This window comes from Strix uralensis, chromosome 1, assembly GCF_047716275.1.
Source record: "Strix uralensis isolate ZFMK-TIS-50842 chromosome 1, bStrUra1, whole genome shotgun sequence".
In the NCBI taxonomy this organism is placed as follows: Eukaryota; Metazoa; Chordata; class Aves; order Strigiformes; family Strigidae; genus Strix; species Strix uralensis.
Genome location: NC_133972.1, coordinates 52,810,028 through 52,828,500, shown reverse-complemented (window position 1 = coordinate 52,828,500; position 18,473 = coordinate 52,810,028). Strand labels below are relative to the sequence as shown.

At 41.0% G+C, this 18,473-nt stretch overlaps 1 protein-coding gene across 1 annotated transcript in view; it reads right to left on the bottom strand.

Annotated features, from left to right (window-relative positions):
* Positions 1-18,473, bottom strand: part of GPR158 (G protein-coupled receptor 158) — a 211,663-nt gene that overhangs the window by 18,053 nt on the left and 175,137 nt on the right. The window contains exon 7 of the mRNA XM_074866388.1: positions 7,942-8,180. Within this exon, the coding sequence (XP_074722489.1) occupies positions 7,942-8,180 (239 nt within the window). The remainder of the gene's footprint in view (positions 1-7,941; positions 8,181-18,473) is intronic.

The window sequence follows — 18,473 nt, the reverse complement described above, 5'->3', positions numbered from 1 at the left end:
ACTCTGTAACTGTCCAAACCAGGCATTCAGATTTTGGGTGCAAATCTCTGATAGATAGGAGAGTAAGAAAAGGCACAATTGCTTTAAAGGCATAAATGGATGTAGATATGAATGGAAGGTAAGAGATGAAAATGTAATGTGACCTCAATATGTCATGTGCACAAATGAATTAATCTTTAAATATCTCTCTTCCTAGTCATTACCTATTTCTTATCCACATAACCTTTTATCTGGTCTTTGCACTATCTAATCAACCTACTTAGTTATATTCTTTGGTGTTTAAAAACCATGATTGTTCCTTTTGTTTGCAATGCCCATCACGTTTTTAGAAAATGAAGGATTTTGGAACATTTAGCTTGGTCATCCAATACACTGGACCAGACTCGTGCCCAATGCCACCAGCCTGTTACAGCTAAATGTGCACCATGACTGCTCACTTGGGATGTGTTTAGGCCACTGCTCATATTCTGCATCGTCTGATAATGAAGGACAATGATATATGTTCACTGTTGGTGATATGTATCTGCTTTATAGAAAAGGACAGACTCAGGGTTGGTATTACTAGTCAAACTTCCTCAGAAGATCTGGGTTAATATACTTACTAGGTTTTGCTAAGCATGCAGTCATCTGTGTTGCAAATTATTCTTTCATATTTAAAGCCAGTACATGGCAAAGCTGTGTCCAGAGACAGTCTCTATGATATTTTCTTTCAGTGTTCATTAGCTGAGTTGTGTCGTGCCTTGCACAGCACAGCGAATGCAGACTGACCTGCTCCTGCCTGTCCAGTCCCAGCACAAGTAAATTTCTGCGTTAATCCATATCCTCTCTCATTGCCTGCTCTGCAGATGTCTGTACTTTGCCTGACTGCACAGTACTGCAGAGCAAGATATGATGAACTGAAAGCAGTGATCAAAGTCACTTTCCTCTCTTTCAAGATTTGGAAAAGTCATTGGGAGCCTCCTTACACTTGAGTGGGTAGAGGAAGAGAACACCCACAGATGACAAATGGAGTAAAGGCAGTAAGGGCACAACTTCTGGAGAGGTAAGAAAAAAGGAATTCAGAAAAGCAAAGATCATAGAAGGAAACATGAAAAATCAAGAAATGTGAAGCTGGATTTTTGAACATGGCTTACACGCCAACTCTTCTTAGAGGCCTTAGGAAAGTACTTCATCCTTACTTCTACAGCAAAGCTTGGACAGCACTAAAATAAAAATAGCACATATGCAGCCTTAACTTGCTCTCTTTTGCATATATAGTCTTCAGTTAACTATCATTTCTTAAGCAACCAAACTCATTTAATGCATGCGACAGAGCAATTCCAGTGATAAATCAAGGTTGGTTAGTGAAGAAAGCTCTGTAATTTGTGGCAAATGACATTTAGATGTCTAGTGAATGACAGAAAAGACTGCAGGGGAAAAAAGCGGTCTCGTGCATGCACAACTGAAATCTAACTTTGTACCTCAAGCTCCTGTGCAAGACAAACTTTGCAGAGATGATCCCAGAGATCATTCTCTTGCTATGTGGGTGCCAACCTAGGCATTTTTGCTGCGATTTGCAGCAGAACTAAGCACACAGGGCTGTATTTGTAGCCAGTGAGACCATACATAACATGTTATATATAGATTTGACTAAGCTCTGTAACTCAGCCAAAGGCATTGCAAAATAGGCACCAGATTAAATGGACCATATAACCCTAATCTTATTGTGCCTCAGCTCTGGCTGTGTAAAATGGGGATAATGCCACCCTGTCACTGCAAGATGACAGCGGAAATAAATTTACCCATATTTGTGAAGAGCTTAAATCCTAAACTGTGAGTTTCCTTCCCGCCATGGTTGGGAAAGGAAAGTGAATTATTTCAGGCTGTCCTGGTTGCTTCTCAGCCCTCCTACCCTGCCAGAAACGCCTTTTTCTTGTGTTTCTTCAGGCTGGCCGAGAGGCTGTGGGCGAGAGCTGCTGAAAGGAGCTCCCTGGAGCCAGGATACCCATCCCCATGCTTGCTTGCATTCTGCTGTCCAAAAGTTATCTGCTAAAAGAAGACACCCCTGAGGGATTAAAGCCCATTTTCATGATTGTATGATGTTCTATGTCTGACCACACTCATTTGCCTAAAAAGCATCATTGTAGGCTAAGAACAGACCACTGCTCTCCACAGACAGCAACATGCTCCACGTCCTTTCCTTACACTAATAAGCAAAAGACCACTACAGTTGTGACTTGACTAAGTTAATTTGGTATTCTGAACTTTGCACTGCTGGCAAAACAGCACTGTTCCAACAGTTACACCATTTTTTCTTCAGGTTTTGGACACAAATTACTGATTACAACTCTACTTACATCCATAACACTGCTACAACTCATCTACTTTTCCATCACACTTCATTTAATCAGACCAATGTCTACATTTTAAATCCCCTTTACTGAAATGAAGCTATGGATCTGGAAGCACGGCTCTTCCATCCATTCATTCGCTCAGGGTGCCAGCTGGAGCCGAGCATGCACCATTTTAAAATAGGAAAAAAAATCATGTCCTCGATTGCTCCTGTGTTGCCAGCCAGCACGGCCTCTTTCTGCCTCGCTGCGTCCAATCTCCCACCTGGAGAGTTGCACCATGTCATAGGAGAAGTTTTTTTCTGCAACGGAAAGGTTTTTCATATATTTCAATGAACTGTGATTACATGTGTAAAGTCTTTAGTGTTGAGTTATTCCTAGCAAATTATGAATTACCAGAGGTTTGTCTGTGCCTCTCACCATATCTCAGCATCATTTTAATTAGCTAGGCACAGCAATACAGAGACCTATGTGTGGAGAAAGAATTAATGGTGCCAAATCCTGATTTTTTTTTTTTCTACCAGAACTTCCATGGCCTGTGGCTGTGCAAGGCTGAGAAAGAAGAGCAAGGGTCCATGGGCTGGTGGGGAGCACAGCACACTCCGTCCCCCGCACAGCCACAAGACTCCCTTGCAGGTCCACCCAAAGTAATGCAAGGGACATGCTGACCCATGGTCTGTGGGCCCAATGGCTTGAGGGTGACCTAGAGATGGCTTTTGCTGGCAATGGAGACATATCCACTGATTTGAGTATGAGCAACATGCTTAGGAGTCTCACTGCATGGAACATATGCCAGCGCTCAGGTCTACAATCTCTAGGAACTCCCCTCATTTCTGCATTTCTATTAGCCCTTATACATTTTATTCTTTCCTCTACACAGATGAGCTGTCCTGCCTCATTCCTTCCATAGCCCACTGTTGTTACTAAAGTCATCTGGCCACTATTCTGTCTCCATGTGCCCCATCATCCTCTCCACTTGTGTGTGGGTGAAAGAGGAAAAACAGGATCAGAAAGATCTACCACCAGCATCTGAAAGCAAGCTGAGCGTGGGACCTCTTCTCTCACATCTCAAAGAGGATGCAAGCAAATGCCAATGGCATCTAAAGTACTTGAAGGGCTGCAAAGACTTGAAGCAGTACAAGAAGTGGATTCCAAAAAGGGTGGTGAAAAGACAAAAGGAAGTCAGAGCATCTTTCAGCCTCTCCCAAAGCCATCTCCTCCCACGGATGGCTTGCAGAAGCCTCAAATATGGCATTTACGAATACATAAACATGTGGCTAAGGCAACTCAAATATGGTTTCTTTAGCAGGTAATGCAACCCAAACTGCTCAACCTGGGGGTTCCAGCACCACTTATCATCTTTGTTGCTCTTCCCCTTACCTTTTCCAGATTTACCATATCCTAGAGATGAGGGACACACAGTGTTGGTGATGCAGGCTGTGAAAGAGATGTACGTGGTGGTGGGAGAAGTGGGTTACAAGCAGGAAGGGGATGGAGCTGAAGGCTCCTTCCTAAAACAGGATTCTTTTCCTATTTCTGCTGCAAACACTTTATACAGCCCTGGACTTATAACTTAGAGTAAGATTTTCACAAGTGATCACTATTTTTACATGATACATTTTCTGAGTATCTGATGTGAGAACTGAAGCCAGATCCTCATCAGTGCTGAATTCTAACAAGTGCCTCCTGGTTGTGCTTTCCACACAGAGGAGGCTATAAACAGTACTCTGAAAAACCAGTCCCTAGATGTCTCAAGACAGACACTCAAAATGGATAGCTACTGTTGACAATTTTGGCTTTAATCTTTGTTCACCGATGCTACGGAGAACATGGCTTAAAAATGCCCATTTGGAAATGAACAGTTCTTTATTCATTGCATGCTCTGAACACCACACCCCGAACATGGCATAGGGCCATATCAAATGGGGATAACAAAAAGAAATAATAATCACTCATTCACTGAATGCAGCAGAGGGGCCTGTAGAAAATTTAATAAAGGGCCTCGTAAGGCTTGTATTACAATGCTCTAGCTCAAAACTGTACAGGCAGTCTTAATGCCCAATCTGTCAGAGCCTGTCCTGGCACCTCATGCCCTCTTTAGATGCAAAGATTATATACGTTAAATATCCACAAATGAACAGTGAGAGGGAGTTCTTTCGGGAACAGTCTGAAATACTCACTTTGTTCCTTTTCCTGGCTGAGGGCATGCAGTAATCATGATGCAGCCTCATGTTTGAAATGCTCTTGATGCCCAAGACCCAAAGCATGCCCCACTGATTAGTGGGCTATGGCAGCAGCTCAGGCCAGCTGCGTGGGAGCAGCACAGCTCCTGCCAGTCAGGAATCAAACAGGTGCTGGGGAAAAATACCTCCTTGTGCTTAGTTAATACCTGTCATTCACTTCTGGTTTAAATAAAGCATTGAGAAACACACACAGAATGCATGGGGAGATTTTTAAAAGCTACAGTTCAAATCCTATCCATGCTGGGTGAAACCCTGGCCTGGCTGAAGTCAGGACCATCCACCCGCCAAGATTTCACATCTGATTCTTTTTTTGTGTTTGTGCATGCATGTTTATCTTTCTGCCTGCCTTTCTCTCCTGCCCGGGGCTTTGTTCATTAGACTTTTTATTTTGCCTTTTTTCCAGTTTCTGGGAAGTTCTTTTAAATCCTGTGCTGATATTGGTTTCACTTACAGGATTCTTCCCTCACGATAAAGAAAAATAGTTTCATTTGTGACACTGTGAGCCCTTAGACACCAAAAGTTTATCGCTTGCTTTTTTTTTCTAACTTGAAATCTGGCTGTGAGAGGTAGAGGTATAGAATATATTCAGGCAATAGGAAAAAGTCTTTGTGGGTGAGCGTTTTCAAGCCCTCAGGTCTTTCTCTAAAATCTCAGATTGTCAAGCATGCCATGGCTTGTCAATGAGACAGATGCCCCAACCTTGAAAGTGATGCACAAACGAATACAAAGGAAATAAAAGAATCTAGGCAAGTAACAAATAAGCTACCCACAAGTATCCAACCTCAAGGAAAATGCATATTAACTTACATTATGTTATGTAGATAAGATTTACTGAATGCTAATTTTTCTCATCAGCATATAACAGAGTACAGAGGCAATGCTAGAAATGGTGACAACCTTTCTAAGTCCCTGCTTCTCTCACAGAGAGCATCCTCTTAAACTTAATGGAAATGTAAATATAAAACATTCACTGCAATAAAAGTCTCCAGAGATAGAGCCTAAGTAGCATGATTAGTATGGAAAATGCTTCATAAATCCAAACTCCAATAATCTCTGGTAGCATAAAGGATTCATCTCATTATGACTTTCTAACAGAGCCTTGTTAATTCTCACTTCACTAATCTGTGACCTTGAAAATTCCCTCTCTGCATTTCAGTAAAGCATTGACAGCTGAGTGAAACAGGGATGTATTCCAGCAAGGGCTACAGGTGACAGAATATATTTCAAAACACTGACTAGTTTTACATAAAATACTGGGCCTGACTAAATTAAATGAAATAACAAACTTTTAATAGATTATCATCCAGAACTTTTATTTTATCATTTTAAATCAAATACCACAATCTATCAATTAGTTTATCACATGGAATCTTTTGCAAGGCTGCTCCCAGTCAATTATAGGAATAAAAGGGGTTCTGCATTATGGGTATTTCTCCTGATGTTATCTCTGAGATGAATTATCTGATTTTGGAACTGATTCTTACTGGCTATAAGCTTTTCAGACTGCTATTAACAATAAAAATCTTCAAGTGCATATACACACCCACACACAGACACACATATATAAAAATATATATATAGACACACACTTGTTAGTACAGACTTGTAGGTGTACATCTCCTGGTATCACTAATATGGCTGTATAGTTTACTGAAGACTTGCACAAACATAACTCTGCTTATAATGTAGTTTGGGTAAGAAGGCAAAATGACAGAACATAAGAAATTCTGCCCAATTTCATTCAGGCTCAAGAGCTGGCTTTGCCTGTAATGCTTTTGAGTGTATTTTGAAAAAACATTTAAAACCCCTCTAAATGTAAATATGCCTTAAAAAATTATCCTGCTTTTTCCAACACTAGGCAGACAGCAGCTTATGCTATTTCTTACCAAAAAGGGACTACTGATCATAATTAGGTATTAAAATCTGAATTGTTAACTGCTACACTACCACAGCTACAAAATTCAGAGAATGAAAACATCTGTTTGCCATTATGCAACAACCATCACTATTGAAGTTTTAATAAAACTACACTGTATTACTGGCTGTGAAATGTAGTAGTTTTGATGCAAAATGGGTTAGTGCAGAAGACATCATCAAGTGTTCCAAATTTAATTATTTTAATTATTTTTTGTTATTAATTTTACATGATGTCTGTTGATAGTCGTATTCCATTACTGCAAAGTATAGTTATATTTTATCAGTATACCTCTCCAAAAGGGCCATTGAGATGCATTTCAAAACATACTCCTTTATACTCCCCTCTGTGTGGTTTACCAGTGAGCATACATGGGGTACCAGTGTGCCTGACTGCCTCTGAGATCCCAAACAAAGGAGAGAAGAACCGAGCACAGGGCCACCTTAGAGCCACGGAAAAGTCCTTGATGAAGCTGGCAGCAGTGTTTTGCCCTTTAAAACTGCTGTGCATTACCATGCAGTGGCTTTCTGTACACCACTTTCAGAGAAAACACTCATACCCCCAGGCTGCTTCTATCCATCTCATCTGCACTCTCATGTGGAGGAGCCACCATTACCTCTCCCTAATCCTCAGCAGCAGAGCTCTGTCAGTGGGATGTCCATGGAGGAAGCAGGTAAAGGGCAGAAAGGTAAGAATTTATTTCAGATTTGAAAACACTAATGTATTTGAGATAGTTGATGGCACACCTGGGCTGTACTAGAAACAATGGCTCTAGGTGTGCAGAAGCACCAAAGCTGTCTGGCCATCGGAAGGAAGCACATTATACTGTATAACTGAACCCTGGCATGGGGAGTCCACTGTTTGTTATAAAATTAAGGAAACAAAAATGAGTCATTTTTCTCCTTGATATGAGTTCTGCAGCGTGTCATGTTTTAGCTCCTGCCTATCCCAAGCACTGAGAGCACATCTTACAAATACATTAAGTTGGGGCGTTTGATGTGCATTTCCTATTCCCATTACTTTGATATTAATCTCTGCAAGGTTATGAATGAGTGGTCTTGCAAGTTCTTTCCCTCCTCACACATGAGAGGTCTGCCCAGTTCTGTGGAGCAGAAGCAAAAAGCCTTTGTTAATCTACAATTTCTCACTTCAATAGTGTAGAAGAGCTAGATACATTCCACCTTCAAAGATGAAATTTCTTGAGCACCCATCACTTTTTTACTACAGTCCAAGTTACAAACCTTTGAAAGTCATAAAAGTGTCAGTATATTTTAATTATGCTTTACATCTCAGCCCATTTAAAAAACATAGATGCCAGTATTTTATTTCCCTAGAATTTTTTCACATGATATTAGGCAGTCTGTCAAAACTTTAGGATATTCTAAAAGAAGAAAAATGAAAGGCAACCAAGCTTCATTTTAGAAATTAAGGATAAACTAGAAAATTAACATACCAACAGCCATCATGTAATCCCAGCGGTCTATGAGGCACATATTGAAGATCAGGTGGTCAGATGTTTGCCCTTGGCCAATGAGTGGAATGTTTCGCTCCAAATTTTGGGTTATTGCAGAAGTCCAGCCAACGAGAAACCAAAAGACTATCAGTAGAATCACAGCCAGCATCCTCATCACTCGCCCACCTGTCATGTATGGAATGCGCTGAGCAGTTCGGGACAGGAATACCTTCAAAACCCTGAAAAATTCAGACAGTGCAGAATTAAGAAGAACACTAGCAGTGTCACAGGAATTAGATTTTCATTTTATTTCACTATCATATTATTAAAAAAAATTATCAACATTCTTTCCCCTGCCGGTATGTACAAGAGCAAAATTTGAAACATTATTACTTTCATATTCATCGTATTTAAATGGAACTGATTGCTGCCCAGAGAGCGCTATGCAGCAATAATAGAAAATATTAGCTATACTTATGTTAGAGATATGCATTCACATGCTGTGTTGTCAAGCTGGTTTGTACCTTCCAGCTCCCAAAGGAAGACTTCTGTCTTTGAAAAAGGGAAGGTCATTTCCATAACATAGCAACCACATGTGAGATTTCATTTTGATGCTGTCTGTCTGTTTATCCCCAATCATGCTATTTCCAGAGAGAAAGTAGCACTTCTTGGATAATTTTCCCATTGGGTTTGATGCTTCTGAGACAGTAACCTACTCCTTGGAGAAATAATTGTGGAAGGCACTTTGCTAATTAAGTTGTTTCTGACTCATTTAGATGCAACAACATGTTTTTTGATCTCGGAGAGAACCATCACAAGAAAAGCCACATCATATGTCAGGGACATATACCATGTAACAGCCTCTGAATATGTAACACTCACTTTAAAAATATTTGCACTTACTATTAGGTTAGGTTTACTCCTGCTGAGAACTGTTCAAGGAAATATCACCTGCATTTTCTACCCATCACCACCTGCTAAAGCAGAAAAAGGTACTGTTGGGAGCATGAGGACAACCAAAATTTGAGGAAATTACCTCAGGAAGAGGGAGTAGTTTGACTCTTCACATAGCACAGAATATCTGTATTGCCTGCAGCACAGGACCTGTCAGAAGCACCTAACCTTCTCCTAGTGTTTTCCTATGAGAAAAGGAGGCTGCAGGGGCTGCCGCTGCAGTGCTCCTGCCTTGACCCTGCCAAGCTACCAAGGCTGGGCAGTGAAGAAAGGCTATCATGAAAGTTTTCACGTACCCAAACCTTTAGAAGAGGATGGGCTGAAGTTTAAAGGCTATTTTAGAGGTTGGGGTGAGGAGCCTTTCACAGGGAAGAGGTGAGCTGTTCCAGTGATTTTGTCCTCAAAACCATGGTGGTTCCCGATTCCTGATCATGAGCATGTCCAGTGAATACTCTTGATATCCGTGAAGGGACAAATTATCACTGAGATTTAAGGAACTTGAATTTTTTCAGAAAGTTGAGTTTTTAAATGCCCTTGTCAGTTCTCAGGTCTTTTCAGTGTACCAAGCAGCAAGACACCTCCCAAGCTGTTCCACAGCCAGGCTCATCTTTTCAGCAAAAAACCCCCCACACTCCAAATTAATATTTATGCTTATATTTGTCTAAGAGAAGGCAGAAGCAACTGGTGTTGCCTCTCAAACAAATAATAGAGCAGTGTCTTTTAAGGCAGAAGCACAAAAGCTTTTCCACATCCATAAAAATGAATCATCGTTTGACTACAAACACAGCCTTCACAGTGTGCATTAGGTGAAGTCAGAGATCTGAATATGTTCAACATTATTCAGCTGTTTCCTTCCCAACAGTTACTCCACAGGGAGTCACAGTTTTTGATCTTTCCATGTTTGATGGATGTTCTGCTCTCCTTTTACAGATGCTAAGTGTTTTATGTTGGAAGCAGCTTCCCAAAGACTTCAGGCAGGATAGACAGAAAGCTCCACAGAGGCAAGGCAGGCGACTTCCCTCCACATCGCTCAGCCGCAGCACTACTGTTCCAGGGCAGCACTGGTAAATCCTTGGTTTTAGAACACTAAAAATCAGTAAGTGAAGGCTTTCCTCCTCCCTGTTATGAATGCTGATCAATACTTAGCTTCTTTGAAGGGAAGGAAAAGGTATTTCTTTTTGTAGTGAACTGGAAAACACCACCTTTTCACAGCTATACTTTGCCATTTGAGAAAAATCTCGTCATACATGTTTATGGAGGTTTAAGAATTAGAGAAATCATACAAACCAGCTAAGAACCATTAGAAACTTTTCTTCTTCTTTGTATTTGGGTTCTCCAAAGTCAATTCTTGGTGATTCTACTGAAAGCCAACATGTGAGCCTTTTCCGGACATAACAAGGCAGGACATTTTTTCCTATACTAGCTCATTAACTGCTGATTGTGAGACAGCTTTCTAAGGAAGAGGGGTGGGCGCCTGTTGCATTATTGATCTAAGCACAACTAAAAAATTTACATTTTGCAGTACAGTAGTCAAAACCCCTTCTTTTTTTCTCATCTTTTTTCACAAAAATAAGTGTCCACCACCACCATTTCTACCTTGGACCTACAGGCCTACATGTAACCCAACCTTTACACTTTTTTTTTTCAAAAATTCTTTTTCTGAGAAGCTGTAAGGAAAGCTGAGTTAGATTTGCAGTGTTGAAAATGACCTTTCCAGAGGCTGTGGCATAAAGTAATCAACCACAATGCGAGCTTCAGAGTTGTAATTCCCTCATCTTCCTGCTGCAATGTGAATCCAAACCCACATTGCTTACCACCTCAACGAGCTCCATCTCTTCTCATCTCCTACGTATTACTGCACATGTATCAAAGCAGAGAGAAGTGCCTTGGAGCTTCCCCTCCCAAGAGCATGCCTACTCACCAGGCTGGCGGATCATTCTCCTTCCTGTATCTCTGACTCATATACTATCAAACTTCACCATAAAAAGTTGAATCACTGCAATATGAGACCAAATTACCTCAGCAAATATGTATTGTCTGATGACTGGTACCCTCCATCAGAAAACTGGGGAGTTCTTGATTGAAATCCCTGCCCTGAATTCTGGGCAGACAATGTTCAGTTCCCCTTTTCCACACTGTTCTATATCTATATATTGGGTTGAACTAGCTATTGAACAAATTAGAGAGACTTCTCACAGGGGGGTAAGGAGTGGAGCTGGTGGGCTGCATCTATACTGGGAAATTAAATATACCCAGGGTTGTCCCTGGCGCCAATACCAACTGGCACAGAACAGCCAGCATTCATAATATTACCCTCCAACACAGGGCGGCTGCATGCAAACTGCCCACTGCAATGGCCTGTGCCAGCTCCTGAACCATGCTGGAAAACAGCTTGGGAGCATTCAGACTAGCACGGGTCAAGGGCAGGCAAGGGACCACTAAAACAATTTGTCAGGACAGAGAATGGAGTTCCAGCAACCAGTAATGTTCTCTGATGCTGCTTTTATGAATACAGATGTAGTCCTGGATTCAAATCCCTGAGCAAATTAATGTTTAATTATGAGTATCAAGTAGGGCAATGTCAACTGGAAAGACTCATCCTCCTGTCCTGTCTAGCCCCAAAATGCCCTGGTAGAAGCTCAGGGCACTGTTTGAGACATATGGTGTCTGATCTAAGGCAGAAGAGGAAACTTAACCATCTCCCTCAGCATCTTCTAGCTCTTCTCCCAGCTAAAACCATTCAGCATTTGCAATCCACTTTTATGTGCTGTTGTTGGATAATCAAACCATCATTTTCAGTGACATGTCATAAGCTCTGTTTACAGGCAGATCAGACAGAACACTGCAATGTGCTCTACCTGCTTTGCTGGAAGACACAGCTGCCTTCAAGCAAAGACTTTGACCTACAGACAGCTACAGGCAGCATTAAAGCTGATATGCATTAGCCATCCTTTTTACAGAGTAAACACACAGCACAGTTCAGGCTGAATGAACTGCCTGGAGACCACTACAGGTAACTCCCAACTCTGCTGGCTGTATCGCCATGTCTGGGAAGAATTAAGCTATATGGTCTGAGGATTTTTTGGGGGGCCTGGATCCATATAAATGAACAAGGAGAGGGCTTGGTTGCACAAACTGAGAACTGAGAGCCAAGGGAAGCCCAGCAGCTGGGAAGAGAAGCGATGCTGCAAGTGGATCTGAAGCAGAGGGACAGAGTGTGCTGGTTCACAGAACTGGCTGGGATCACCAGCTTGGAAACAGCAAGCAACGCACATGGCTGCTGCTGTAGAAGTTACATCCTGAGATGTAATGCGTAACCTTAGAAAATAAATCACACCATACTAAATTTTCATGTCATATCAATAATCTGTCCTGTGAACAGAAAACATGGCCCCCCAACTATCAGCTGACTGCATAAGCATCAGGAACAACAGGTGAAGGATCCTACTTTGACAGCAACGACCTGGCACAGTTTATTTTTTATCTCTAGCATCTGTCATTTTGTGGCTTTACTGAGTCATCCTGTCAAACTGTTCTGTTCCAGACTGATGATTTTTATTGTGATACAAAAGCTACATCAGAAAGATAATGGGTCAAGCTCTTATGAAGTGTACTGCCATCCTGTGGTGCAGGGATTATGTCTTATCTGCTTTTTCTGGAGTAACATGTCACTAGTTACTTCAAGTTTGTAAACTGATGTGATTCTACTAGAAGTGAAGAGGTACTGATGGCACATGTATGGCACCATATCAATATAAAAGAGAGTCTACACTTCACACTTGACACATAGGCACACACACATACCCAAATACTGTGTGCAGACTTTATTTCCACATCAGGAAAGATGACTGAAGAAAGAACATCAGCACTTAAGGGCCAAGACCTCACAAATCACATTTAGATGCACTCTTACCACCAGTTACTGTCTCTCAGCTGGAAAGGATAAAACCCAACTGAGAGAGAGAAATGAACAGCCTTTTAAACAACATCCCAGCTGAAAGTCTCCAAGTTAGTCATTGTCTACTTCTGAAGTGATTTCTCAAGATCTCAGCATAGACGACATGAAGTCCAGCACTGAAGAAGATACTCACTGAAACTAGGATGATCTTTTGCTTTATTGAGTCTGATCATCTTGAACCTGAGCAACCTGGGCTGAGAGCTGTGCTATGTCAACAGCATGACAATGGCATGGCAAGACCTGCGTCATATGCATCATGTCCTGTCCAGTGAAAAGGTATAACAGCTAGAAAAAGAAGTTCTCGCCATTATTTGGGTGTATGAATACTTCTGAGAGTTCCCATCCTGTGTGTAGCCAGAAAACTTGGCCACATATCACAGATAGTCATCAAAATATCTCATCTCCTTCAGACCACAATTGCAATAAATCCAAGTGTAGATAATAGGATCTCCCACATTTTCCATTTCAGGAAAGAATTTTGTAATAGCAAATACACTGTCAAGAAGACCATTGCCATGAAAGGCAACAAATTCTTAGAATTTACTAACCCTTCGGAACGCACTGGATTTTGTTATTGATAACAGAGCGCAAGCTGGCTGAAGGCTAGTCTGCACAGCGAGACCACTTAATGGTATCATAAGCTTGTTAGATAGTTACAAGGTAAACCCTGTGTACCAATGGTACAGGAAACACAGGGAGGGAGATTGTGCTGCAGGATTGTTTCCCCTGTACTGGAAGTGTGCCTGGCCTCAAATCCTCACCTGGGGGTTTGTGGTTAATAAATAGCAATATTCATATCTGAGGATACCCTGATGGTACATTAACAAATTACCAATCAGATAATCTTGCATACTGAATGATCAGGGAAACAGTGGTGTCCTTTCTCCTTAACAAATTATATTTACTTTCAAAAATGTGATTTTGAAAGTATAGTTTCCTTGATATCTTCCCTAGAGTTTGAAAGTGATTTCCTATTGTGGAAAAGTAATGTAATACAAATTTATTAGATGTATGGCTAGAAAAACAAGCTGTGAAGAGGAGTTAAAAATATATTTTACCTTAGTGCCTAGTAAAAACTACCATTAGTAAGTAAAGACACAGGGATCATGTCTTAATACTGACCTGATCCGTACAGCAGTTTCCCAGATTAGTTTTAATACTACATGTATAAAGGTAATTCTACAGTGCTTAAATGAAGGTTCCCCTTCTGGGTCAATGTATAGGAGATAAACTGTGCTGCCATAATTTCCAAGAGTTTGAGCAGACCGCAGAAGGTGGGGGGGAATTACATGCCATTCAAGGGAAGGCTCTGGGTATTGGGACGCAACAGCAAGTCCAACAGGTTTCCCACCACAATCAGAACCACTCACTCAGTTCCATGTGAGCAGCACTGGACTCTCTCTATGCATATTTAATAACATAGAAAGAGTCTAAAAATATGACTCGCTTTGATGAAAACGTATTGATTTGAAGTAGCTTTTGTCTGTCAATCTGTAGGTAAGCCTGAAATGAGCAAACAAAATTATTTGTTATTTCTTTAAATGTAGCCTAGATTCTGATATTTTTCCATGCTATATATATGCTTTATTTTCTCCTTTCACCTGCAAGTCTCCTTTCACCTGCAAAATTTTCTCCTTTCTATTTTCTCCTTTCACCTGCAAAATTCCCACCTGAGAAAAGCTCAATTTCCTGGTGGACTACAAATCAAAAAGCTTTCTCTGCCTGCAGTCAGTTCCAAGGACTGTAGCTGGAGTCTTCTGACAGACCAGCTGAGGTTTGCTTTTCCCCAGTGCCTCCTTGCTCCCCAGCTCACTGCCCTGCTGCCCTCACCTGTTCTGGCTGACTGCAAGCTCCCACTGCAGGAGACACTGAAACTGTCTGTCTGTGTGTTGCTTTTTGTAGTGTTTTTGTTCACATCACCATATCATCCAGGTAGATCTCATCAGAAATGCCTGCTCCTCAACTGGATTTGCCCATCCTGGATGTGTGCTGATGGATGTACCAAGCACTGGGGAGCTGAGAGGTAAGAAAGCTCAACAAGGGGACTTGACATGTCACGTAACTAGGTTTCAGTGATGCAGACCAAGTCTCCTTATTTATGAAATCCTCATCTGCTTTGTGCTGATCATCTCTTCTAATAAACCACTTACTGCACTAATACCCCCATGAATCCTGCTGAGATTAGCAGAACTACAGAGTGTCAGAGAAACATATGACCCTCTGCTGTCAAACTCTGACCAGGCAGAGCACATTGTGACTATGTAAACCCTTAAATAAGAAGCCCATCAATCTCTCCGCAGACAACTAGCAGTGACATGTCTCCTGTCTGTCAACTATTCTCGTTTAAGGCTACATCACACAGCTGCTTTGGTGGTACCGAAGTCAAGAGCTCACAACCACAGAATCCTATGTGAAATTCCTAAAATTCTGAAAATTCCAGGTCCTTGGGATAGGCACAAAGGCATCTCTTTCTGAGTCTGCTACTGAATGGTTAACATAGCCATTTCAATAATTTCCTCCTGATAGATATGTTTAAATAACTACATCCCTCACTTGGTAAAAATGAGGTCAGCTCCTCAGACATTTTTCTCCATAAGTAAATCAATCCTGTTGAGCTCTTTTCTTCATTCAAATTTGAGGTGGTTTTGTGGCAGAAACCTTAATTCATAGATCCTTAAGACTCCTGTCGCTAGTAGTTTAGACTGAAGATTATAAATCCTTCAGCCTATACAAGCTTTGGCTAAGCTAATTATTTGCTTCTTAAATATCATCAGGTGGTTATTATCTTTTTGCGAATCTAAAGCCATTCAGTTCTCTACCCTTATCAAAGACTTTTGGAACAGGCAGTACAAAAGATCTCAAGGTCACTACTTATCAGGAAGCTGCAAAAACAGATGCAAGAACTGCCTCCTGGTAATCCTTTCCTACAACAGGTCAAGAACATTTTCAAGGTTTTCATTATGAAATTTGCTTCACAGAGCGCTGTGGAGTTGAATGTACAAAGGCCAACTCCCCTCATGATCCCAGCTCAGAATGTTTCATTTAACAAAGGCTGATGAGTAAAACCAGCCAGGATGACACAAATTCCCCTCCGTGTTAGTACTGCTCCATACAGGCATCCTCTCCCATTGAAAACATTCACAGACAATTACAACAACCTTTTCAGTCAGAGGCATTTTCTAGTGATCAGCAATAAGGTAGCTGGTCAAAACCTTATGCCAAAGCTTGTATTTTTGTTTTTAAAATAGTCACACTACAGACAGGGAAAGTCTTGCCACAGATAAAGCCCAAATCCAGGCCAAAGTAAATTTGGGAGTGGCTATGTATCTTGATACAGAAAGATTTTCTTTCCTTTCTTCTCCTCCTCAGTTTGCTGGCAAGCATTGTACTTCTGATGAGAGAATGATAAGCCCACATAAAAAAGACAGTACCTTTCCATCATTTTTCATGTAGCCAGAAAACCAAAATACCTCCTTCCTTTTAAGCTAAAGACAGTAGATATTCTGATCCATTTACATGACGTGAAAAGTTGCTGCTTTAAGAAAAACAATACATAGGAAATTTTCAACAGGACCATAAGATTTAAAGGGGGCCACAGGGAAGATGGGGAGGGACACTTTATCAGGGAGTGTAGGGATAGGACACTGGGTAACAGTTTTAAACTGGAAGAGGGTAGATTTAGATTAGATATAAGGAAGAACTTCTCTACTGTGAGGGTGGTGAGACAGTGGAAGTTGGCCAGAGAAGTTATGGATGTCCCCTCCCTGGAAGGGTTCAAAGCACCCTGATCTAGTGGAAGGTGTCCCTGCCCATGGCAGGGAGGTTGGACTGGATGATCTTTAAGGTCCCTTCCAACCCAAACCGTTTTATGATTCTATGACTTTGCAGCCCATAGCAGCTGCACTACATGTTTTACCACTTTTATAAATTTGTTAGATTAATTTATTAAGGTACTATATAAGGAGAAAGCAAGGTTTTTCTCTGGATCAAAAAACAGTGAACAAAAATTTAGTGGACTTGAGTGAATTACAATTCACTGTGCTAGCAGTTGTTTATTGTGAGGACTGAACTACATATCCATAGCAAATTTACAGACCACTGTACTTTGCTTTTTGAGAAATGCACTAAACAGTAGTCAGTAACTGAAGGAAAACAACCTAACCATAATTTCACAGATGTCTTAATGTCCATAGATGGGGGCTTCATTGTATCCCATTACACATGTGGTTAATATGATATTGTAACTGTTAGTTCATGTGTACTACATTGTGGATTGAACAAGATAAAAAGATTTCCATTAAAAGATCTCATTAATTTACTTATTTTTTATCTCTAATTACATAGCAAGTAAAGCAGCATAAAATTAAATGTGCTGTTATGTGATCTCTTTTGTCTTATTAGCTGCTTTAACAACATCGAAAGCTATTAATGGTGCTCTTATAATAATATCACACAATTCTGAATTTTCTAGAGCAGGATCTGAGATCCTACACCTTGCAGGCCAGATGTAGCTCTTCACTTAATTTCAACCAGGCTGGGCAGTTACTGGCTGACATCCCTGGGACTCCATTAATGCACAGATCAGTACAGGTGTTTGCATGGTCTCCCTGGCTCCAGCAATGAGAGGGTTCCCCATCCCTGCTCTAAAGGAACAAACTTGTTGATTTACAAGATCTAATCACAGAGTTTGAGTTTGGATTTGTCATCACAGGAGCTTCAGTGACCAAATGATTTCTGTGAATACTCCACTTTCAGGAGATAAAAAGCAGAGCAAAATTAGTTTCTCCTTAGCAGTCGAACTGTGCTTTCCTTACACAGTTTTTCATGCTGATGAGATTTGCTTGAGGATCTTCAAACTCCATGTGACATCTGGTATTAGCTATATTTGTAAGATACTAAAGATACAATTCTTTAAGAAACGATGGGGACACTACACTTCTCTGACAGAAATGATATTGTCATGTCTGTCAATGGACTGCTGAGCAAGCTCAGGAAAAGATCTGGCAGACGGCAGTGGGTGACAGTAGGAGACCTCGAGCAGATCCAGAAGCCCGGAAACAAAATTCCCAGGAACCAGAGAAGACTGTGGAGAGCTTGATATAACTTCAGAAGTCACTAAGCTGGATCAAATCAAGACCTGCCCTGCAAAGGTATGGTACATGAGTGAAGAATTAGGCACAAACACTACTATTTCTGGTCTGATATATCTAGTTGCCTTGAGTTTCTTCCATTAAAAAAATCCCTCACCTTGACTGGTCAGACAGAGGTGCCTAATTTTGTCAGTTTTCTCTTTGCTTTTTTTGGAGGAGGTTCCTGCAGGAGAAGGTGCATACAGCTCAAAGCTATTGCTGACTGTGGGTCTAGCTGAATTGTCAGAGGATACTCAAGAGAAGTATTTTTAAAAATAAACTGGTTTAAGTACATTGCTGTGGGGTGCTCACTAAAGCACTATGCACAAAATCTTTTGGCACAAAAGTATCTCCTCACAAATTTGCTTGCAAGCACTTGTTTCCTTTTCTGCTGTGAAATTATGTTCTTACACACTACTTCAAAATGGCAATCCATTATTAAAGATGCAGGAAGCAGACATCAGCAATTGAAGGGACAGGAATCTCTCCCA